The sequence below is a fragment of the Scyliorhinus torazame genome, chromosome 3 (genome assembly GCF_047496885.1).
Source record: "Scyliorhinus torazame isolate Kashiwa2021f chromosome 3, sScyTor2.1, whole genome shotgun sequence".
Taxonomy (NCBI): domain Eukaryota; kingdom Metazoa; phylum Chordata; class Chondrichthyes; order Carcharhiniformes; family Scyliorhinidae; genus Scyliorhinus; species Scyliorhinus torazame.
In genome coordinates, this window is record NC_092709.1 from 238,260,994 (window position 1) to 238,281,618 (window position 20,625).

At 54.5% G+C, this 20,625-nt stretch overlaps 1 protein-coding gene across 1 annotated transcript in view; it reads right to left on the bottom strand.

Annotated features, from left to right (window-relative positions):
* Positions 1–254: 254 nt before the first annotated feature.
* Positions 255–20,625, bottom strand: part of LOC140409416 (uncharacterized) — a 121,394-nt gene continuing 101,023 nt past the window's right edge. Inside the window, exons 7-9 of the mRNA XM_072497856.1 lie at positions 20,008–20,161; positions 10,546–10,818; positions 255–729 (exon numbers count right to left, since the gene is read on the bottom strand). Coding sequence (XP_072353957.1) covers positions 586–729; positions 10,546–10,818; positions 20,008–20,161 — 571 coding nt within the window. The 3' untranslated portion in view covers positions 255–585. The remainder of the gene's footprint in view (positions 730–10,545; positions 10,819–20,007; positions 20,162–20,625) is intronic.

Genomic DNA, 20,625 nt, shown 5'->3' on the forward strand with positions numbered 1-20,625 from the left:
TGTGTTATTGAAGTGTTAAAGCAAATATTTTATTCTAATTTTCTAACTATCATGAATGTGGTGGAGACTTGATAGTACAGCTGGTCTTTTCCTGATCATCAGTATTGTACATTTATAAAGATGGCACCTCCCACAACACTGAAATCCTTCAGTATTTTAGTTTATTGTCGTGTGTCTTGGAGCAAGGTTAGCCACAATGTTCTGATTAATAAAGGAGTGTACAGCTAACTCACCCAAGTTGACACTTCAAATCATTCAAACAGAAGATGATCATGTATTTATTGAATCACAAAAGAGATAAACAGTTATGCACAAAAATATTGGTCCACTTTGCTGCTTAAACAAAATCCCTACAAGTATTTCACCAATTCAACAACACAGCTGTGATCATTCACAATATTTCAGTTCTTTTTATGCACAAACTGCCTGAGCTTTTAGCAGGGGATAGGTACAGGATCCGATTTTAAAACAATCTCAATGAATTTAAATTGCAAATGCCATTGCGTTAGCCACCCAAGGTACAGCAACCCACAGAGGACAGAAGTAATGCATAAAACTCAATATAACCTAAATATTTTGTAAGATTCAAGCTATTATTCCCTGAATCCACTGAATATACTCGGTGATCCTTGTATAAATTCCAGGTTTGTCGGGAAGTCCACATTGTTTCCCAAAAGAGACAATTCCTTGGAGCTCATTCTCACATATCAACGGCCCACCTGAATCTCCCTGAAACAACAAGAAACATTGATTAATCTAAATCTACAGGAAATGCATCAACACTCTGTGGTAGTCAGTATTAGAGGTATTACGGTACTCTGTAATGCTGGAAGACCATTGGTGTAGAAGGTACTCTGTTCTCATTGGTTAAACCTGTCTGCTGTCTCCGCCCAGCAAGTCGGGGTATAAGAACCCGTGTCGCACTAGCAGCTGCCTTCTGTACCTGCGCAGCTGGGGGAAACATCTAGTGCAATAAAGTCTTCAATTGTCTCCAATTTCGCTTCTGGAGTTATTGATCGAGCATCAATTTATTACATTAGATTTTAAAGAATGGAGCTCCGAATCAAGCCGGAGTGTCTGCAACTCAGCCCCCATGCGGCAAACTCAGCAGCAACCTACAAGCACTGGCTGGCATGCTTCAATGGATATCTCGGGACGGCCGAAAACACACCCACGGAAGACCAGAAAATACAAATTCTGCACTCAAGGGTGAGCCCAGAGATCTTCACCCTTATCGAAGATGCGGACGGCTTTAAGGCCGCAATGGGTCTGCTGAAAGGACATTATATTCGCCCCGTAAATCAGGTCTACGCCCGACATCTACTAGTGACGAGGCGACAAATCCCTGGGGAATCGCTGGAAGAATTCTATTGTGCGCTCCTGGTGTTGGGGAGAAACTGCAGCTGCCCGCAAGTTTCGGCGAGCGACCACACAGAACTTTTGATCCGGGACACTTTCGTTGCAGGTATGCTGTCCTCCCAAATCCACTAGCGATTGCTGGAGAAAGAGACTCTAGGCCTCAAGGAGACACGGGCCCTTGCCAGTTCCCTGGATGTTGCCTCCTGAAACACCCGCGCTAACGTCTCCGACCGCGTGTCAGCCCCCTGGGCAGCGTGGAACCCCCCCCCCCCCACCCCCGCGGCCGACCCCGATGCATCTCCCACCCCCCCACAAGCTTGGGCTGCGTGATGACCAGGCAATCCCGGGGGGCCCCACTGCTATTTTTGCAGGCAAGCCAAGCACCCCCGACAGCGCTGTCTAGCCCGCTCATCCTTCTGCAAAGGATGCGGCAAAAAGGGGCACTTTGTGGCGGTATGCCAGGCCCGGGCGGTCGCTGCGGTCCCAGGAGGCGAATACGGACCACAACCACAACCCTCTCCACGGGCTCCATGCGGCCAGCGGGCGCCGTCATCTTCCTCCTCCAGGGCCACGTGTGGCCTCCGGTCGCCGCCACCTTGGCTGGATTCTCAGGACCCCAATTCGGATGACCACACACCGCCAGAAGAGAACATCCAACTGCAGCCACGACTAGCCTCGGTGACCCTGGACCAGTCTCGGCCCCGAACACTCTCGACTGCAACGACGACGGTGCTCATCAATGGGCATGAAACATCCTGTCTGATCGACTCTGGGAGCACGGAGAACTTCATACACCCCGACACGGTAAGGCGCTGTTCTCTCCCCGTTCACCAAAAATCTCCTTGGCCTCCGGGTCTCATTCAGTGGAGATAAAGGGGTTTTGCCTCACGGACAAGGGAAGGGAGTTTTAAAACTACCGGCTCTACGTCCTTCCCCACCACTGCGCTGCCACACTCCTCGGGCTAGATTTTCAGTGCAACCTCCAAAACCTAACTTTCATATTTGGCGGCCCTATACCCCCCCCCCCCTCCCCCTCACTGTCTGCGGCCTCGTGACCCTCAAGGTCGACCCGCCTTCCCTGTTTGCGAACCTCACCCCGGATTGTAAACCCGTCGCCACCAGGAGCAGACGGTACAGTGCCCAGGACCGGACCTTTATGAGGTCGGAGGTCCAGCGATCACTGAGGGAAGGTGTCACTGAGGCTAGCAACAGCCCCTGGAGAGCTCAAGTAGTGGTTGTGAAGACTGGGGAGAAGCATAGGATGGTCATAGACTACAGCCAGATCATCAACAGATATACGCAGCTGGACGCGTACCCTCTCCCCCGCATATCCGACCTGGTCAACAGGATCGCGCAATACAAGGTCTTTTCCACAGTGGATCTAAAGTCTGTCTACCACCAGCTCCCCATCCGCCCTAGCGACCGCAAATACACTGCTTTCGAAGCAGATGGGCGGCTCTACCACTTCCTAAGGGTTCCCTTTGGTGTCACTAATGGAGTCTCGGTCTTCCAACAAGAGATGGACTGAATGGTTGACCGGTATGGTTTGCGGGCCACATTCTTGCACCTCGATAATGTCACCATCTGCGGCCACGACCAGCAGGACCAGGACACCAACCTCCGAAAATTCCTCCATACCGCAAAAATTCTTAACCTAACACATAACAAGGATAAATGCATGTTCAGCACCGACCGCCTAGCCATCCTCGGCTACGTAGTGCATAATGGAGATATAGGCCCAGACCCTGAACGCATGCGCCCCCTTATGGAGTTCCCCCTTTCTCACTGCTCCAAGGCCTTGAAACGCTGCCTAGGGTTTTCTCTTACTATGCCCAGTGGGTCCCCAACTATGCGGACAAGGCCCGCCCGCTGATGCAATCCACGTTTTTTCCCCTGTCGATAGAGGCCCGCCAGGCCTTCAGCCGCGTCAAAGCGGACATTGCAAAGGCCACGATGCACGCCATCGACGAGTCCCTCCTCTTCCAGGTCGAGAGCGACGCGTCCGACGTAGCTCTGGCGGCCACCCTCAACCAAGCGGGCAGACCCGTGGCTTCGTCTCACGCACCCTCCACACGTCAGAAATCCGCCATTCCTCAGTTGAAAAGGAGGCCCAGGCCATAGTAGAAGCTGTGCGGCATTGGAGGCATTACCTGCCTGGCAGGAGATTCACTCTCCTCACTGACCAACGGTCGGTTGCTTTCATATTCGATAATGCACAGCTGGGCAAGATAAAAAACGACAAGGTCTAACGGTGAAGGATCGAACTCTCCACCTACAACAATGAGATCTTGTATCGTCCCGGGAAGCTAAACGAGCCTCCTGATGCCCTATCCCGCAGCACATGTGCCAACCCACAAGTGGACCGCCTCCGAGCCCTCCACGAGGACCTCTGCCACCCGGGGGTCACTCGATTCTTTCATTTCATCAAGACCCGCAACCTGCCCTACTCCATCGAGGAGGTCAGGACAGCCACCAGGAACTACCAAATCTGCGCATAGTGCAAGCCGCAGTTTTACAGGCCAGAGAAAGCGCACCTGATAAAGACTTCCCGTCCCTTTGAACGCCTCAGCATGGACTTCAAAGGCCCACTCCCCTCCACTGTCCGCAACATGTACTTCCTGAACGTGATTGATGAGTACTCCCAGTTCCCATTCGCCATCCCCTGCCCCGACATGACCGCAGCCACCATCATAAAAGCCCTCCACAGTATCTTTATGCTGTTCGGTTTCCCCGCCTACATACACAGCGATAGGAAGTCCTCCTTTATGAGCGATGAACTGCGTCAATTCCTGCTCAGCAAGGACATTGCCTCGAGCAGGACGACCAGTTACAACCCCCGGGGAAAGGGACAGGTAGAGTGGGAGAACGGAACAGTCTTGAAGACCGTCCTACTCGCCCTACGGTCCAGGAATCTCCCAGTCTCCCGCTGGCAGGAGGTCCTCTCGGATGCCCTCCACTCCATCCGGTCACTGCTGTGAACCACGACCAACCAAACACCTCACAAACGTCTCCTTGTCTTCCCTAGGAAGTCCTCCTCTGGGACCTCGCTCCTGACCTGGCTGGCAGCTCCTGGACCCATCCTGCTCCGCAAACACGTGCGGGCGCACAAATCGGACCCATTGGTCGAGAGGGTCCATCTCCTCCACGCTAACCCTCAGTACGCCTACGTGGAGTATCCCGATGGCTGACAGGATACGGTCTCCCTACGGGACCTGCTGCCCGCTGGATCCACACACACCCCCCCACCACCAGTCCCACCCTCCCTCCCACCGATGCACCCCACAGCCGCCCCCTTCCCAGGTGGATCGGTTCTCCCACCGGTCCCGTCGAGGGGTGATGAAGCAGCTGCCGAAGAAGCCGAAGCCACGCTCCCGGAGCCACAGACGCCTGAGCCGCCGCCGGCATCACCACCAAAGCTACGACAATCGCAGAAGACGACCAGGGCCCCCGATCGACTAATTGCTTCATTCTGAAATGTAAATAAATGTTGTAAATAGTTGAGATGTAATGAGGCGAAACACTGTACGGAGGTATACCAGGTACCTTCATAACCTTAACTTTTACCACTCTGTAATGCGAGGCTACCACCCCCTCCGGAGCCACCACTCCCACCGGACTCTTTGTTTAACAGGGGGTGAATGTGGTAGTCAGTATTAGAGGTATTACGGTAATCTATAATGCCAGAAGACCATTGGTGTAGATGGTACTCTCTTCTCATTGGTTAAGCCTGTCTGCTGGCTCCGCCCAGCAAGGCGGGGTATAAGAGCCCGTGTCGTCCAGCAGCTGCCTTCTGTACCTGCGCTGCTGGGGGAAACATCTAGTCTAATAAAGCCTTCAATTGTCTCCAATCTCGCTTCTGGAGTTATTGATCGAGCATCACACTCTTGTTACATCGTTTTATGAATAAGAGTTATTAAACAGTTATAATTTTATTATTTTCCAAAGGTTGTACAGAGAGTAAAGAGGAACTAAGATTCATCCTGCAACATCTAACACATTTAGAGCAGTGGTGATGGATGATACGCAAACCTCAAGCAGTAACTCAGTTGACTGTCATAGCCAGGTCTCACACAAAATGGCCACCAGCTATCCCAGAAGACACCAGTACCCTTCAACCTGGAAGTGAGTCCATATCAATCTGGTAGATGAGGTTAAACTGTATGCAGACTATGTAATAGCAATACGGACTCAATTATTGTCAGTATTTTTGAGTTTAATGTAATACACATGCCTTCCACTCTGCATTAATTGAGATAATGATGGACTCTCCCACCTTGGTTGACCTGGTAAGTTCATTAAACTTATTCCAGAATTGCAAAAGATTTAATTTAAAACTGGGACAATCTTGGGTCTAGTGCATGAATCACTAAAGTCTAATAACAGGTACAGCAAGTAATTTGGAAAGCTAATACAACGTGATTGTTCATTGTGGGGGGAATGATTACAAGATGATGCACTATCAATTACGACGAGACGAGAGTAGAGTAATCGAGGCAGAGATGTGTGGCCTCCTGCAGCTGCTACCAGAAATGGGAGCAGCTCGGTGTGCACACACATTTATACTCCGCCTACTGGGTGGAGCCAGCAGGCAGGGATCTACCCCCATACCTGTAGTACAGGAGCCTTACTGTATTACCTCTAATACAACTATTATACAAACAGTGGTGACTACCACATTCACCCCCTGTTAAAAAAACTATTTACAGGTTTGTGAGGATTTCAAGGTTACAGTCTTGTGAAAATTTACAAATTTAGCCGGTCGGGTGCCTTGATCCTCTGCTGTGAGCGCCTCGGTCCCGGTGGTGATGCAGGCGCTGACTTGGTCGCCTGTGACTCCGGGAGCTTGTTGTCCTCATCTTCATCCCGGGTGGAACCAGGGGAGGACGGATCGTGCTGGGGAGGGGGCTGTAGTGAGGTGTGCTGGGGGGAGGGTGGGTGGTGCCAGGGCAATCGGAGGGGGGGGGGGTGTCGGGAGGTGTACTGTGGGTTTGCATGCAGCAGTTGTACCGTTTCAACCAACGGGTCCGCCTTGTGGAGCCGCACGTGTTTGGACGGGTTCTGGAGCTGCCAGCCACGTTGGGAACGAAACCCCGGAGTGGATGTCCTAGGGAAGGCAAGCACTGCAACTATCTTGCCCAACTGTGCATTATCGAACATGAAAGCAACCGACCGTTGGTCAGTGAGGAGAGTGAATCTCCTGCCGGCCAGATAATGCTTCCAATGCCGCACAGCTTCTACGATGGCTTGGGCCTCCTTTTCGACAGAGGAGTGCCGAATTTCGGAGGCATGGAGGGTGCTGGAAAAGAATGCCACGGGCCTGCCTGCCGGGTTGAGGATGGCGGCCAGAGCTACGTCCGATGCATCGCTCTCGACCTGAAAGGGAAGGGTCACGTCGACCGCGTGCATCGCGGCCTTGGCGATGTCTGCCTTGATGCGGTTGAAGGCCTGGCGTGCCTCAGCCGTCAGGGGGAAGACTGTGGAGTGGATGAGTGGGCGGGCCTTGTCCGCATAGTTAGAGACCCACTGGGCATAATAGGAGAAAAACCCCAGGCATCGTTTCAGGGCCTTGGGGCAGTGGGGGAGAGGGAGTTCCATGAGGGGGTGCATGCGGTCGGGGTCGGGCCCTAGAACTCCATTTTCCACGACATAGCCAAGGATGGCTAAGCGGTTGGTGCTGAACACGCACTTCTCCTTATTGTACGTGAGGTTCAGGAGTTTGGCGGTGTGGAGAAATTTGAAAAGGTTAGCATCATGGTCCTGCTGGTCGTGGCCGCAGATGGTGACGTTATCTAGGTACGGGAAGGTGGCCCGCAGCCCATACCGGTCAACCATTCGGTCCATCTCACGTTGAAAGACCGAGACCCCGTTAGTGACGCCGAAGGGAACCCTAAGGAAGTGGTAAAGGCGGCCATCTGCTTCGAATGCCGTGTATTGGCGGTCCGCCTTGCGGACGGGGAGCTAGTGGTAGGCAGATTTCAGGTCCACTGTAGAAAAGACCCGGTACTGTGCAATCTGATTGGCCATATCAGATATGCGTGGGAGGGAGTACGCGTCAAGCTGCGTGTACCGATTGATGGTGTGACTGTAGTCAATGACCATCCTGTGTTTCTCCCCAGTTTTGACCACTACCACTTGGGCTCTCCAGGGGCTGTTGCTGGCCTCAATGTTGCCTTCCCGCAGCAGCCGATGGACCTCAGACCTGATGAAGGTCCTGTCCTGGGCACTGTACCGTCTGCTCCTGGTGGCGACGAGTTTGCAATCCGGGGTGAGGTTTGCAAACAGGGAAGGTGGGTCGACCTTAAGGGTCGTGAGGCCGCAAACGGTGAGGGGTGGTAGGGGTCCGCCGAATTTTAGAGTTAGACTTTGGAGGTTGCTCTGGAAGTCCAGGCCGAGTAACAGGGCAGCGCAGAGGTGGGGGAGGACGTAGAGCCGGAGGTTGCTGAACTCTACACCCTGGACGGTGAGGGTGGCGATGCAGTACCCCCGGATTTCCACGGAATGGGATCCGGAGGCCAGGGAGATTCTATGGGTAACGGGGTGTACCGCGAGGGAGCAGCGCCTTGCCGTAGCGGGGTGGATGAAACTTTCCCTGCTGCCAGAGTCAAGAAGGCAGGATGTCTTGTGGCCAGCACCTTTCACGGTCGTCGTCGCAGTTGCGAGGTTGTGCGGCTGGGACTGGTCAAGGGTGATGGGGGCGAGCTGTGGCTGGTGTTGGTGGGCCCCAGGCTGGTCGGCGGCGGTGGCAGGTGATGAGCGGCCAGATGAAGTGCCAAGCGAGCACGGGTCTTGAGGCGCCGTCCACAATTGCGCCGAAGATGGCGCATGGCAGGTGGCGTTAAAGATGGCGGCGCCTACGGGCCGCATGTGGTCTGCTGGCAGGAAGATGGTGGCACCCACGGGCACACGTGGTCTGTGGGGACGAAAATGGCGGCACCCACGGGTCGCATGCGGGGGTGCAGGAACACTGGGCCTCGATACAGCAGCAATTGGCTGGGCCTGGCACACAGCAGCGAAATGTCCTTTCTTCCCGCAGGTCTTGCAGATTGCACTCCGCGCCGGGCAGCGCTGCCGGGGGTGCTTTGCCTGCCCGCAGAAATAGCATTTGGGCCCCCCGGGGTTGGCTGGCTGCCGCGCGGCGCAGGCTTGGGGTTGGCTGGGGGCGGCCGCTGGTGGGCCCATGATGTCCATGGGGGCACCGTGCAGTCGGGGGCATACGACTGTACGTTACGGGAGGCTACCGTTAGCGGGTTCGCGAGTTGCCTGGTGGTCGCGAGGTCAAGCGTACCCCCTTCTAATAGACGCTGGCGGATGTACGCCGACCCCATGCCCATAACAAAAGCGTCCCTGGTTAAGAGTTCTGAATGTTCAGTGGCCGAAACTGCCTGGCAGTCACAGTTCCTCACCAGGATGAGCAGGGCACGCCCAAAATCGTCAAATGACTCATCAGGGAGTTGCTGCCGTGTGGACAGGAGGTGCCTGGCATAGAGTTTGTTGATGGGCCGAATATAGTGTCCTTTCAGAAGCTCCATAGCTTCAGGGTAAGTGGACGCATCCTGATAAGGGGAAAAATCTCAGAGCTCACCCGTGAGTACAGGATCTGGAGTTTCTGTGCGTCCGAGGATTGTTCAGACGCTGATCCGAGGTAGCTTTCGAAACAAGCGAGCCAGTGGTCGAAGGTCGACGTGGCGTTGGCTGCTAGAGGGTGCAGCTGTAGACGATCTGGCTTGATGCGTAGTTCCATCGCTGTAATATCTCTGCTTAATAAATTGATGCACTATCAATTATGACGAGACGAGAGTAGAGAGTAATCGAGGCTTTATTAAGCAGAGATGTATGGCCTCCTGCAGCAGCTACCAGAAATGGGAGCAGCTCGGTGTGCACACACATTTATACTCCGCCTACTGGGTGGAGCCAGCAGGCAGGGATCTATCCCCGTACCTGTAGTACAGGAGCCTTACCGTATTACCTCTAATACAACTATTATACAAACAGTGGTGACTACCACACAAGAGTAGGGAGGTTATGCTTCAGTTCTACAGGGCTTTGTGTGAGATTAGATCTGGAGTATTGTTGAATTAATGTGGAAATGCATTGGAAGCAATTCAGAGTAGTTTTACTGGACCAATACCTGGAATGGAAAGGTTTGGCAGATTGGTCTTGTATCCGCTGGTGTTCAGAAGAGTAAGAGGTGACTTGATTGAAACAGAAAAGATTCTGAGGGATCTTGATGCGGAGAGAATGTTTCCTTTTGTGGGGAAATCTAGAACCCCCTCCTCTTCCCCCGTACCCCAGGCTCCTCTCTGTACTCCCCCTCCTCCCTGCACCATCACCCTCCCCTCCATGCCCCCAACAGCACGATAGCATTGTGGCTAGCACAATTGCTTCACAGCTCCAGGGTCCCAGGTTCTATTCCCGGCTTGGGTCACTGTCTGTGCGGAGTCTGCACATCCTCCCCGTGTCTGTGTGGGTTTCCTCCGGGTGCTCCGGTTTCCTCCCACAGTCCAAAGATGTGCAGGTTAGGTGGATTGGCCATGATAAATTTCTCTTAGTGTCCAAAATTGCCCTTAGTGTTGGGTGGGGTTACTGGGTTATGGGGATAGGGTGGAGGTGTTGACCTGGAGCTAGTGCACACTCGATGGGCCGAATGGCCTCCTTCTGCACTGTAAATTCTAATTCTATGACTTCTCTTCACCCACTCTTCTTTGCCTCACTAATGTTGGAGGCAGCCATTAATGGAGGGGTCCTTTCCCTGCCATCAAGTACTGCTTTTAACATTAGCAGATTGAGTAGGGTGACGAGGAGCTCAATTTCCAGGAGTAGGTGGAAAAAAGCCAGGGCCGTTGTTGTTGCTGGAAGCTTAGTTACTCGTGTCTTTTTGTCCATCTCTTTATCTCTCCTTTCAATCTGGGAATTGACCATTTTGCAAGTATTTTAGAAGAGGAACATTAGACCATGAAAATTAAAACTATATTTTGGTTGTTCCTGATGTATTGACGCCACTATGACAGAGAATTTAAGTACATTATGTTGGCTAAATGTGTGACTCGATTAAATGAATTAATCCTTAATTAATAGCTCAAGAATAGATTGATAATAAACTTGTAGCACATTTTATACAGCACTAACGAACCAATTCTAATAGTTCTGCTCCAATATTGCAGCCACGTTTTACACAATCTATCTTACCTGGCATGAATCTCTTCCACCATTTTTGTCACCAGCACAGAGCATGTTGGTAGTTATTGCAGGGGTGTTGTTGTAATACATTTGACTGTTGCACTTTGTTCTGTTAATGATGGTTACGTTTACTTCCTTAAGGTTGTCAGAGAGCCTCTTTATGTTTACCTTTGTCCTTCCCCATCCCACAACTGTGCAGATAGTTCCTTCTTCCACATCACAGTCATATTTGGGCAGAGGTAGGACTTTTACAAACTTGTTAAGTTTTGCCTCAGACTGCAGCTGTAATAAGTAAAGATAATTGTTACGTTTCTTTCATATACAAGTCTCTGAAATGAATTATTCATCTTTCACACACTCTATGACACAAAGCCTGGCTCAAAGACTGGATAGGTTGTGCTCCATCGAATCTAATGCACCAGACTGCAAATCAAGATTACCAAAGCATGACAGCCAATTGTCAAACTCAATCGAGGACTCTCTTTCCTACGTCTTGAACCCTTCAGGATAGACAACACACCATGCAGCAGGATCTCAATGTCACAAAGGCAGACCCTCATCAAGGAAATTAATATTTTGACTGCAAGGGCCTTCTTGTGCACCTCCTCCGCTCTAATAAAAGTGAGCTTTGATGACCTGCACTGCAGAGCCGAGATCTTCAGCCAAGGCTGCATTTCAACAGCGTTTCCGATGGCTGCCATCATTCGATGCACACAGCATCGCCAGGGCGAGAGCCCGCAACTGTGCAACTGCAAGCTGGGCCCCACCTTAGCCGACTCCAACCATTACAAATAAATAAGGACATTAACGTTTTATCTTGTAAACTCACCAATCAGGAAGGTGCAGGGACGTAGCACAAGCCATGGGCGGGATTCTCCGAGCCCCCGCCGGGTCGGAGAATCGCCGGGGGCGGCGTGAATCCCGTCCCCGCCGTCTCCCGAAGTCTCCGAATGCTGAAAAGTCGGTGAGGCGTCAATCGCGCCGCCCCCCTCGGAGAATGACGGGGGCCGACGCAACGCTATGGACCCCGGGGCTGCCCGTATTCTCCCGGCCGGATGGGCCAAAGTCCCGCTGATGTAACCACGGGTCACGTTGGCGTAAATCATAGCACCTGTATAACGGCGTCAACCAGTGCTGATGGTTCACGCCGTCCAGCGTGGAGGTAGGTCACGGCGTTGGGGGTGGCCGCAGGAGAAGTGACGGCGTGGCCGCAGTCTGTGTGTGTGGGGGAGGGGGGGTGTGGAGAGGGGGGGCTGTGGGGGGGGGGTGGGCTGTGGGTGAGTGCCGGGGAGGGGATAGAGTGCCGGGGAGGGGGGTGAGTGCCAGGGAGGGGGGTGAGTGCCAGGGAGGGGGAGAGAGTGCCGGGGAGGGGAGGTGAGAGCGAATGCCGGGGAGTGTGGGAGAGTGCAAGTGCCGGGGAGGGGGGGAGGGGTGAGAGTGAGTGCCGGGGAGGGGGGAGAGTGCTGGGGAGGGGGGAGAGTGCCGGGGAGGGGGGGGTGACAGTGAGTGCCGGGGAGGGGGGGAGAGTGCCGGGGAGGGAGGGGTGAGTGCCGGGGAGGGTGGGTGAGTGCCGGGGAGGGTGGGGTGAGAGCGAGTGCTGGGGAGGGGGGGTGAGAGCGAGTGCCGGGGAGGGGGGAGAGTGCCGGGGAGGGGGGGAGAGTGCCGGGGAGGGGGGAGAGTGCCGGGGGAGAGTGCCGGGGACAGGGGGTGAGTGCCGGGGAGTGGGGGTGAGAGTGAGTGCCGGGGAGGGGGGATGAGAGTGAGTGCCGGGAGGGGGGGAGAGTGCCGAGGAGGGGGGGGGTGACTGCTGGGGAGGGGGGTGAGGTGCGAGTGCCGGGGAGGCGGGGGGTGAGTGATGGGAAGGGGGCGAGGGCAAGGGATGTTGTCTGTCTGGCCAAGTGCCATCCTCCAACAGTCGCGCCCATGCAGCCCATGGCACCTGGCTGCGGGGGGGGGGGGGGGGTTACAGGCAATGATGACATGTTGTCGTTCCCCCCTCGCAGGCCGTCATGTTTTCTGATCAGTTAGCGATTGTGGTGATCTGTGTATATTAAGCAAGGGGTTAATGTAGATGCAATACAACTGAGCAATCACTAGAGGGAGCACGGGAGGTATAAAAACACAGGAACAGGGGGCGTCATTCTCCGACCCCCCACCGGGTCGCGTGAATCCCGCCCCCGCCCCCGCCGAAGTCTCCGCTCCCGGAGATCGGGCGGGGGCGGGAATCGGGCCGCGCCGGTTGGCGGGACCTCCCGCTGGATTCTCCGGCCCTGATGGGCCGAAGACCCGCCCAGAGATTGCCTGGTCCCGCCGGCGTAGATCAAACCTGGTATTTACCGGCGGGACCAGGAGGCGTGGGCGGGCTCCGGGGTCCTGGGGGGGGCGCGGGGCGATCTGACCCCGGGGGGTGCCCCCACAGTGGGCTGGCCCGCGATCGGGGCCCACCGATCCGCGGGCGGGCCTGTGCCATGGGGGCACTCTTTCCCTTCCGCCTCCGCCACGGCCTCCACCATGGCGGAGGCGGAAGAGACCCCCTCCACTGCGCATGCGTGGGAACTGTCAGCGGTCGCTGACGCTCCCGCGCATGCGCCGGGAAACTGTCAGCGGCCGCTGACGCTTCCGCGCATGCGCCGCATTTCCGCGCCAGCTGGCGGGGCAACAAACGCCATTTCCGCCAGCTGGCGGGGCGGAAATCCCTCCGGCGTCGGCCTAGCCCCTCAATGTTGGGGCTAGGCCGCCAAAGATGCGGAGCATTCCGCACCTTTGGGCCGTCGCGATGCCCGTCTGATTGGCGCCGTGTTTGGCGCCAGTCGGCGGACATCGCGCCGTTGGGGGAGAATTTCGCCCAGGAAGTCAGCACACACTTCACAGGAACGAGAGCTGGTAGCAAGACACAGACAGGCACCACAGATGTAACAAGTTAAGCACTGAAGATAGAACAAACTCACAATAAAGCATCTATTTCAACTTCAAGACTACGAGTGTAATTAAGACACAAGGAACAACACAGCGATGTTGGCCGCCGTGGCGCAGCCGCTATTCTACATGTTGCCCTGGAGGAGGAGGAGGAGGAGGAGAACGAGCATGCCAGAGAGGCAGCGCAGGCTGCCGCAGAGGAGCATGCCGCAGAGGGGCATGCCGCAGAGGGGCAGGCAGCAGCCGCCCAGGCTGGAGGGCCACCCACCCGACAGGAAGAGGAGCAGGGGGAGCATGAGGAGGAGGAGGAGCACGAGGAGAGGGAGGAGGACGTCGTAGCGCCATGGCGATGGAGACGCCAGAGGAGGCCCCGTTTGTACCATCCCCGTTCGCCGTACCAGGACCTCACGGACCGGGAATGCAGGAGTAGACTCCGAATGAGCTGGGAAACCGTGGCACACATCTGCCACCTGCTGGCACACCTGGCACTGCGCGGCACTGGGGGAGGACACCCTCTCCCGTGTCCATCAAGGTTACGGTGGCCCTGAACTTTTATGCCACGGGGTCATTCCAGGCGCCGAGTGGGGACTTGTCCGGCATCTCGCAGACATCGATGCACCGGTGCATCCGGGCAGTGACAGACGCCCTTTATGCCATTGCGGACCGCTACATCCGCTTCCCTGGGGACCGGGCCAGCCAGGATGCCCGGGCTGTGGGCTTATCTGCCGTGGCCGGTTTTCCCATGGTTCATGGCGCGATCGATGGGATGCACGTCGCCGTGCGGCCACCTGCAGGTAACAGGGCCGTGTTCACCAATAGGAAGGGGATCTATTCCATGAACATCCAGGTGGTCTGCGACCACTGCATGATTATCCTGCACGTCTGTGCCCGGTACCCGGGAAGTGTTCATGACTCATACGTGTTATCGCGGTCTTACATCTCCGGCATGATCAAGGGACGCCACCCCCGGCTGAGGGGCTGGTTGCTGGGCGACAGGGGTTACCCGTTGCGGTCGAGGCTGATGACGCCTATACAGAGGCCACAGACTGACGCGGAAAACCGCTACAATGATGCCCATGTAGCGACAAGGGATGTGATAGAGAGGTGCTTTGGCGTGCTCAAAATGCGTTTCAAGTGCCTGGACCTCTCTGGGGTCCAGTACCCGCCAGATAGGGTCGGCTGCATCATTGTGGTGTGCTGCGTCCTGCACAATATAGCCCAGCAGAGGGGCGATGTGCTGCAGGCAGAGGAGGGGGGAGTGGAGGATCAGCAGGAAGAGGCGCAGTCCTCCCCAGATGAGGGGGATGGGGGCAGTGGTCAGGGCAGACGGGCTGGACATGGGCGGGTGGCTGCCCACCGTTACCGGCTGGGACAGCGGGCACGGGACAGGCTGATAGCTGCCCGGTTCACTGACGTGGGGCGTGGGAATCGGCGGGTATGGCCACATACTGCACACCATGGCAACATCCGACCACCCTCACCCCCACTCACCCACCCAACACCAACACCCTCACCCCCCCCACCCACCCACCCACCAACCACACCCACCTCACCCACATGCACACCACCCCTCCATTGCAGCTCCACCTGCGGCACAACGGGCCGGGCTCACAAGGTCGCCGGTGGAAGCGTGTCTATTGGAGGCCACGGAGGATGATGATGACCCGCTCTGCAATGAGCTCCTGGCTCCACATCGTTGGACAATGCCTGACCCATGGCCACAGTACCACCATCCACCCGGACTATCCCTGCATGCGGCTGTGACACTGCAGTGCACGGTCCCGTCCTCTGCCCAGGGGGATGGTGAGAGCGGCCCAGGGGGAGGGGGTCAGACTCACCTGGGGCTCGGGAGGGGGGATATGGGGAGGGGGGGATATGGGGAGGGGGGATATGGGGAGGGGGGATATGGGGAGGGGGAAATGGGGAATATGGGGGAGGGGTGATATGGGGAGGGGGGATATGGGGAGGGGGATTTGGGGGTGGGGGGATATGGGGGACTGGGGATATGGGGGAGGGGGGATATGGGGGAGGGGGGATATGGGGGAATGGGGATGGGCCGTGGGTGGCTCACTTGGCGGTGCGCCCCTGACCTCTGCATCGGCAACCTCCCGGTCCTCGGGTCCGCCTGCCAGTTCCAGGGCCCTTTCCTCATGAACAGTGAGGGGTCTCTCATCAGCTGGGCCTCCTCCAGTCCTCTCATGCTCCCTGTTGTTGTGTGCGCGCTTCTCCTGTGGGGGGCGGGCGGGTGGGGGGCAGGGGTAAAGGGCAGCAGTGTTAGACAGGTATATGAATGCACGCCAGCGGTTGCGTCAATATTGGAAGAAGTGTGCAGCACATTAGGTTTAGGGTTGGGTTAGCGTTAGGGTTGGTTGCACCCGGGGGTGTGACGCACATCGGGGGGGGGGGTTACTCACCCTGGCTGCCCTGACGAGGTCGTTCACCTTCTTGTGGCACTGGGTGCCTGTCCTTGGTGTCACAGCCACAGCGCTGATGGCCTCTGCCACCTCCCTCCACAGGCGCTGGCTGAGGCGTGGGGTGACCCTGTGGCCATATCCGGGGTACAGGGCCTCCCTTCCCTCCTCTACTGCGTCCAGGAGCACCTTGATGTCGCGCTCCTGGAACCTCGGGGCTGCGCAGCGGGCGGCCATCTTAGCGCGTCTTCCGGGGGGGGCGCGTCTTTTGTGCTATGACGCCGCACGGCGCGTAATTTGCTTTATCCATTATTTTAATATAAAATGAGCATCGGGCTGAAATAATGGATTAAAACGTGAGCAGAGCCGTAGCTTACAGAAAAAGTGACTGCTCTCGTGCTCACATCACTTGACCCCCCTGTCCCGCGCCCAATTTGGCCTTTTTTGATGATACATATCTTTTTTCATCCCTGATTCCGTTCTTCCTAAGTCATATAAATTTGAACATGAAACTTTGATTAAATTCCCATTATTGTCATAAACATTTACCTATGAAGGAATGAAATCTAATTCGACCTCTCCTTCCCTGGTAATTCAAAAGTTTTGTATGACCTTTACATTTGCTCAGGATTTCAAATGTTTTTACATGTGTTTGTGCCTGGGGAACATTTGTTACCCAGTGCAAAGCAAAAATGGGCAGAGACCAATGACTGGCATAAAAATCAAATACTGCAGGTATGAAAACCAGCTGGGCCCCCTCCAGTCCTCTCATGCTCCCTATTGTTGTGTGCGCGCTTCTCCTGTGGGGGGCGGGCGGGTGGGGGGCAGGGGTAAAGGGCAGCAGTGTTAGACAGGTATATGAATGCACGCCAGCGGTTGCGTCAATATTGGAAGAAGTGTGCAGCACATTAGGTTTAGGGTTGGGTTAGCGCCGTTTTGGTCCGCCGCTGCCAGTAGTGGAGTTCCTGATGTGGCTGCGCCAACGAGAAGATGCAAATAGGTATTAACAGGCTGGGCACCGATTCTCCAAGCCTGCATGAATCTCCAGTCCTCTGGGTATGGATTCACGTGGTTGTAAATTGGTGAAGGTATTTCACAGCATGGCCCTGGTGCGGTGGATCTCGTGGTCGGGCCCCCCTTCCACAATGCAAATCCTGCCCACCCACCCCCACCAGACCCCACTCCCCTAAATCCCAACTGGCTTTCTGCAGAGAAAAAGAGGAAGCGAGAGCACTTGGCCTGGATTCTCCAACCCTCCGCCGGGTCGGAGAATCCCCGGCAGGAGGCGCGAATCCCGTACCGCCGCCCCGATGCTGGCTGCCGTATTCTCCAGCGTCGTTTTTCGGGCGCCGGCGAGATTCCTGCCACGCTGGTCGGGAGCCGTTGACAGTCGCCTTCCCGGCGATTCTCCGGGCCCTGATGGGCCAAGCGGCCATCCATTTTTGGCCAGTCCCGCCGGCGTGAATTACTCACCTCACGCACGGTGGGACCTGGCAGGTGAGTATGCGGGGGCGGTCCTCGGGGTGGGCGCAGGGGGATCCAACACCTGGGTGAGTGGGGAGAGCCCACGGTGGCCTGGCCCCCAATTGGGGCCCACCGATCTGCGGGCGGGCTTATTCCGTGGGGCACTTCTTTCTTCCGTGCCGGGCCCCTGTGGTGCTACGCCATATTGCCCGGGGGCCGGCGCAGAGAAGAGAACTCCCCGCGCATGCGTGAAAATACGTCGGTCGTTCTGTGCATGCGCGAACTCGTGCCGGCCCTTCGGCGACGGCTGGAGCGGCAACAACCACTCTGGCGTCCACCTAGCCCCCTAGAAAGGCGAGAATTCCTCACCTTGGGGGACTGTTGACGCCGGAATCGTTGCCGCTGGTTTTCCCGCCGGCGTGGGGAGTGAGTCCCCAAAAAGGAGAATCCCGGCCCTTGACTGGCTTTGATGTGGTCCAAAAGCTGTCAGTCACAGCCAGATGTTTATAAACATTAAGGTTAGTTTCACAGCAGGTTGCTTGAGATCCACTGGAGCTTGAAACCAAATGAGATTAAACAATCCAGACAGCTGGGTGCGTATAACCTGTCAATCACAGCTGAGTAAAATCAATTTCACATTAATGTGTATGAAAGGCTTGCAGATAAAAGATCTGAGGGGGTTTAAACCCAGCCAATGTGGTTTTTGCTTTCCAGAAAATTACAGGTATTGCTTCCTCTGCCTGAGCCAGCAGGTGCACTGCACAGGTGGGTTTTCAAGCAGTAATTGTTTTGTCTAACTTCTAGGCAGAGGTCTCTGTAATGCAGGGCTTCCAGGTGGGGGTCTCTGTAATGGGGAGCTTCCAGGCAGGATTTTCTCTTATGGTATGCTTCTGGCGGGGGTCTCTCTCAAGGAGGTGTCTCTGGTGGGGGTCTCTCTTAAGGGGGATCTATGGTGGGGAGCTCTCTTATGGGGATCCTTTGGTGAGGGTCTCTGTAATGGGATCTTTGGAGGGGATCAGGAGGGTGGGGTTGGGTCACCCTCATATTGTGGGCGGGGGGTGACCCCCATTGTAGGGGAGACCCCCATTGTGGGGGAGGCGGAATTGTGATGCAGGGGGGAAAAGGGGTCCAGCTGCTGGACCTCCATATCGAGCCGCCTGCTCAAAATGGTGGCCCGATAGTAGGAATCTCAAGGGAATCCCTCACACGCAGAAATTTGCATGGCAAGAGAAAGTGGAACACGTCTAGATTTGCACTCCCAGCACGAGTGCAAATCAGAGGCTATTTATGTCCGGCGGGAGAACTTCATCTCCCAAATGGAAAATTCTGACCAAAAACAGAAAATGCTGAAAAATGCTGCATCTGTGGAGAGAGAAACAGAGGTGCGGATATGCCGCTGACCCTGTGCCTCACTTCACCTGTGTAAGTTGGTTGTTTGGTTTCTGTTGTATTATTTTTCCGTTCTCAGTTTTACAGAGCCAAAGCTCAGAGTGGACAGAGGCAAACCTGATCCATCTCCTTCAAATCAATTTAATCCAATGCATGGTCCCCACAAGATCCAAGCTGACAAGACCAGGCATTATAACACCTGATCTCACACTTGATCTTAGCCAAAAGGCCGTGAAGCGATGGTTTCTGTTATGTTGTTAAACTATTTGTTGGAGATTGAGCAGGTGGCAAGTTTGAAAGTGGACTTTTATGTGACGTGTGATTCTGTCCTTTCTGACTGTGGTAAATACATGGTTATTTTGCGACTTTAACTGGAGGTTGTGGAGGCGGATTAGAAAATGCACTGAGGGTAACTGGCCCCTCAAAAAAGATTCAAGGATCAGAGAGAAACAAGCAACAGGTTCATGAAGAGCCTTAAAACCTTGTTTTGCACGGGAGCTTCAGGGCTGGAGGTTTTCTGACTACTGCAGCTCCCAGCCATACAGCTCATGATGCATGGGCGGCACGGTAGCACAGTGGTTAGCACTGTTGCTTCACAACTCCAGGGTCCCAGGTTTGATTCCTGGCTTGGGTCATTGTGCGGAGTCTGCACGCTCTCCCCGTGTCTGCGTGGGTTTCCTCCGGGTGCTCCGGTTTCTTCCCACAAGTCCCGAAAAATGTGCTTGTTAGGTGAGTTGGATATTCTGAATTTTCCCTCAGTGTACCCGACCAGGCACCGCAATGTGGCGACTAGGGGATTTTCACAGTAACTTCATTGCAGTGTTAATGTAAACCTACTTGTAACAATAATAAAGATTATTATAAAAGCAGCACCAGGTTGTACTTAAAGATGCTTCACTTGCATTAACTTTATTAACAATAATGTAAATTCAGAGGGATTTTGAATGACTAAGCCAGAATAAATTATTACCAAAATGCAATGTAGGGTATTGGAGCTGATTGAAGTAAATATGCTTCAGGAATACATTTGAATGAAGGCGTCATATGCCAGTAATCAGCATATAGGAAATCAAAGAAATGATGGCTTTGGATTCATATGTAACTGGGAACTTAATGAAATATTAGTGACTTCAGGAAGAGACAAGGTACACATTATACTGGCAATGAAATTAGGGCGATTGAAAATGATCTTGTAGTTTGACAACTGAGTTTAGATGGGAACATCATTTATTCCATTTTGATCAGAATAGGATGAGAGTAAATATGGAAATAATTCATCAAAATCACATACTTGGAGCAGCATGATGTCATTTTCAAAGGTTTTACTGTCAAAGCGAAGATGAGGAATTTTCTGCTTCACCGCGAGTCTTTGAGCTGATTTGTCTTCGTCTCTCCTCAGTGAATCGGTTCCGAGAACCACCACAATATTTTGGTGTTTAAATTTGCTATATGTGATATGAAGAGGGCACACTAATTACATAAGCAGCAAAATTCACTTCAAAATCTCACCTTAAATCCCAGAGCCACTCACCATGATTTCCCAATTATTTCAATTGCAGCAAACCCATTTCAAAAATATTATTAATTCATGTTTACGATCTCTATTATAACAGCAAATTAATGCGAATGCTGGAATCGGAAACAAAAACAGAAAATGCTGGACTATCTCAGCAGGTCCGACAATATCTGTGAAGAGAGAAGGGAGCTAACGTTTCGAGTCTGGATGACAAAGAGTCACCCGAGAGTTCCAGGATGTAGCTGACATGCACACTCTTTGTCATCCAGGCTCGATACATTCGGAGGGGGGGAGTAGGGGGGGAGGGGGAGGAGGGGGGGAGGGGGAAGGGAAGGGGGAGGGGAGTGGAGGAGGTGGGAGGGGGAAGGGGAGAGGGGGAGGAGCAGGGTGGGA